Raw genomic sequence first — 4346 nt, 5'->3', positions numbered from 1 at the left:
AAGGAGAGTAAGTACTGACCCAGAATAATTACACTTCTGAGTCACATCAGGTGTCAGTTAATAGACACAAAAGAAATGTTCTTTTGTGGCTCAAATATTGAAACTTTTTGGTTTCAAATATTGTAAACAAAAAAATCATCCTATAGTTTAGTCACTTTTAAGTTCAAACAGTGCTATGGCGAGTCAGACAATTTTACAGTGTCTGTAAATAGTCTGCAATAGTTTGCGAGATATGATTTGCTTCTGTCCTACAGAGTGATTAACTTTTAAGATTAATAAAAAAGAAACACTCTTGAAAAAGAGGCGATTAATTTTACTGCTTCTGTTGAATCACTGCTTTTATGTATAAATGAAGTTAATTACAAAAAATAAGTAAAAACCATTATTATGATTTCCTACTATATGACAGTGATATTCTTCCATAGTTAACTTTGACAGCCGCTACAAGTTGGATAATTACAAAATATGTAGTAATATGGTCAAAAATTAAAAGTCATTTGAATCACACAAAGATTTTACTATTGAAAGCTGAAAACTTTTAACCAAAGAAACATCTTGCTGAGTTAGAGAAGTATTGATGTGTTGGAAGTCCTTCTGATAGAAATGAAACAGACAAAATTACTGATGGGTTTTTTGGCACTAGTATAACGCAGTGGTTGGCAGACTGTTGGTATTATAATTAATTTGCACAGAAAGTAAATTTACCAGACTGATGCCAATTCATTCCAACTCAGTTTGTCTCAAAGTGAAGAAAACTCATCAGACAGAAGATTTAAGTATTCCAGCTACACTGCAGGTTAAATCAGGTCGGACTAAACAATGTGGTGTGATTTGGGTGATATGGTAAATAAATTACAACCTCTTTGTTGGAAGTATTTATCATTACAATTCCAAACAAAAAATGGACAAACTTATGAAAAATTAGATCTGGAAGGTTTCATGTAAATTTGTGATTTAGGGTTATGATTAGGCTGCATCCCAAGTTACTGGAGTTTTGGACAACTCACCAGTCAGTTTCTGGATTGTCTTTAGAGACGCTGAATGGACAAATAAACGTTCAGATATAATCTAATGCAATTTAAAGTAGTTTTGATTTCCTTGCATCCTTTACATTGCTGGATCACCACAGACTTTATCTCAATTATCAGAAAAGCACAAAGAAATGTAATGTGTTTATCTCCAGTTAGTTGCATTCTCCAGTTAGTGCTTCTTACTTTGTGTTACTTACCTCTCTAGCATCATAAGTTTTTCCTGGCACAAATAAAGGCATTTAAAACATTTAAATCATCCACATTTTATTTCACTGCATGTCAGAAAACTTGGTGTAGAACACGTTGACCATTTTCTAAGTATAGTTACACCACTGTGATTTTTATTTCTTTTAAATAATGAAATAGGAAGACCTGGTGATTATTTTTCAGCATCGCCTTGCTATGCATTTGACTCTGTAGAGTGCATAATCTCATCACCAGTTTAGGCAGGCTGAAATACATATAAATTTATATATTTATATGTACATGTGCCACTGCAATAAAATCAACACAACTGTGACTCCATATTTGCAGCAATTAGATTATTCAAACTACACTATGCTGTCTAACCTCCAAAAGTGAAACTGGCGGCTTGACCTACTTTCAGATTAATTAATCAAATCATTATCTTACCGCTTGGGGACAGTCATACACCACTGAAATATTAGTACCAGACTGTTCTTATAGATGAAATCAATATTTTAATAACTAATTAAATATGATTTCACAGTCTAAGTATTTTTGCTGTCCTAATGATGAAGAACGCCGTGAATGCAACATTTCTGATCCTAACACATACACACTATTCACGTTTTTTTAAAACATGCATGACATCAGCAGTAAACCCTCCTCTCTCACGGTTAATTTATTCTGTGTGTCCATGTTTGCAGAGACAGATGTGGCCGGGCTGCTCTGGATCAGGTGACTACGTGGAGCTGCTGGGAGGAAACGGAGTGGACACCTCCAAGATGTTCCCTGTAGCCGACCTGTGTTTCTCCCTCAGTGGGCTCGGTTAGTCTGCTCTCTCACCCGTTTCCAGCTTTTTAAACAGAACTCTTTCAGGTCACATTATCAGCATGATGACTGCATGTTGTGGGATTTTTAACAGAAGCTTGCTGTTTTCGGTTTGTACATATTGTTTTGTCTGAAGTGGAATAATTACGTTTCGGCTTCCTTTTTGGTGCCGCTCTCTAAAACATCATTAGATCATCAGGGAACAATGCTTTTAAATTGCCATAGTGTGCTGCAAATCATTCAAAATTATAGCATCCCACATGACGCAAGTTCAAATATCTGTGATGCAAATTAGACATTTTCTCCCATTTTACATAACAAAAGCACAAATTTATTCTCCTCTTTGCTGGAAAACAAATCCAAAGTAGACCCTTTGCTGTAATAGCCTCTAAAATAATCTGCTTTTTTGTGAAACAATGTGATCAAAGAAGCATTGCTAGTGCAAGTTTTACTCTGCTTGCAGGACACACTTAAAGTTCACAGAATGGCTAAAAGAATGAAACATTAAACTATTATAGCATTTTTTAAAATATGCTTTATATATTTTTTTTACAATTAGTAGTAGAAAGTGATTAAACTGATAAAAGATAATCATATCTTTTCACCATTTTTTTTTTCATTTTTCTAACATAATGTAATAGATTGTTACTTCAAAGGAAGAAAACCAATTCTACTTAAATTTGATTCATTTTTATGTAAAATATCATTTATATTAGGATTAACTGGTGCTAGGATGAGACATTTATTTGTCAGACATGAGCAAACTTCAACCACTACAAGTAAATTGATGCTGCTTGGATCCAAAAATCTCAAGAGAGTAGAAATGTCAATTTTCAGTCCGTATGTGAGCTGATTGTTCCAGTCATTCATTACAATCAGCACTGCATTTGGAGGACGATGAATATCAAATATATTTTGATAAACACTGATCAATACACACTAATTTGTCAACTTTATTGTGTGCACATTGTACTGAATTGTGACCCATTTTACGCTGTAGAACTTCATGTTTTTAAGGTCAAGATACGTCCAGGTCACAGAGACATTCTGTAGAGATTCTGTCCATATTGACATGATATCATCACACAGTTGCTGCAGATTTGTCAGCAGTACATTCCAGTTTGTTATGAAAGTTGTGAACTCTCTTGATTGAAATATGAACATTTGAGATTGTGATTCTGGTGGATACTTTGAGCAGGATGATGCATGATGTCACAAAGCTCAAATAAACTCTGATCATGGCTGCATTTGTTAACCTGCAGCCACATTTCCATTTATTAAAGGACCCATGAGTGCAGGACAGCCAACAGTAAGATTAGGCCCCCTCCACTCATCTGTATAGTCGCACCAGAAAATTGCTCGACCCCTATTGAGCGTGCGTATTTGTTAGTTGGAGGCGGTGTCTCCTCTGATTGATCTGATTGTCCAGATTTTCAGCTCAAATCTGGTGACAGCCAGCATAGGCTTTGGTCTAATAGAAAAAGAAGAGGAGGAGGACAAAGAAGAGTGAAAAAGCAAGAAAAAACAAAGCAAAAATCAACAAACTTTCTGTCTTCTTACCTTTTTTATTCTTCTTTACCATTCTCCACTTCTTCTTCTTCTTCTTTGAATCCACATGGCTTTTTAGTTGTTTAATTTATCTGAGGAGTTGAACAGGTGTGCCTAATAAAGTGAGCAGTGAGTGTCCACTAAAATTCACAAGTTGCATCAACAAACTAATAGGAACCTCTGAAAAACCAGGGGAGTTCTTCTGTATGAATTCAGTTTTTTTTTCTTTCCTCTCTTTGGCTCTTCAGCCCAGATGAAGATCTGCTGTGATAACTCTGTGGTGAGGCTGGTCTCCAGTGGGAACTACATTAACCGTGTTACCTTCCAGTACCGACTACTGGATCAAAATGAGATCCCCAAAACCCGAGAGAACAGCCTGGAAAACTTCTGCGCTGTCGAATGAGATGCACAACAACAGGAGAAAATACAACTGTGAGCTTTCAGGAAGACAATCACCAGGTTATCCAGCTTCTCTGTGAAAAACACATCTTGTGCACACAACTGTACTGTTTAACTCATGCTGTCAGTAAATAGTTGGCATTGTATTTTCCAAATGTTTTAGTCAGTGATGTAATCATGCTTACTTTGATAATAAGCTATTTATGCTGATGTAATACATTTTTCTTATTTAGCTGAATGACGCTGGATTTTATTGTTTGATATTCAGTAATTTGACCAAATGTGATACATTTACAGGTAGAAATCTTTAACTTTGTTGCTCTCAGTTTGCATTGGTTATAGTTTATATATATA

The 4346-nt window shown here is 35.4% G+C and overlaps 1 protein-coding gene across 1 annotated transcript in view; it reads left to right on the top strand.

The window, feature by feature from the left end:
• LOC103141816 (corticotropin-releasing factor-binding protein-like) overlaps nt 1-4340 on the top strand; it is a 7493-nt gene extending 3153 nt beyond the window's left edge. The window contains exons 5-6 of the mRNA XM_016674037.1: nt 1762-2042; nt 3842-4340. Coding sequence (XP_016529523.1) covers nt 1762-2042; nt 3842-3996 — 436 coding nt within the window. The 3' untranslated portion in view covers nt 3997-4340. The remainder of the gene's footprint in view (nt 1-1761; nt 2043-3841) is intronic.
• The last annotated feature ends 6 nt before the right edge of the window (nt 4341-4346 follow it).

The sequence above is a fragment of the Poecilia formosa genome, unplaced genomic scaffold (genome assembly GCF_000485575.1).
Source record: "Poecilia formosa unplaced genomic scaffold, Poecilia_formosa-5.1.2 Scaffold89, whole genome shotgun sequence".
Taxonomy (NCBI): domain Eukaryota; kingdom Metazoa; phylum Chordata; class Actinopteri; order Cyprinodontiformes; family Poeciliidae; genus Poecilia; species Poecilia formosa.
Note: the sequence above shows the minus strand (reverse complement) of the source record. Positions and strands in the feature narration are given on the sequence as shown.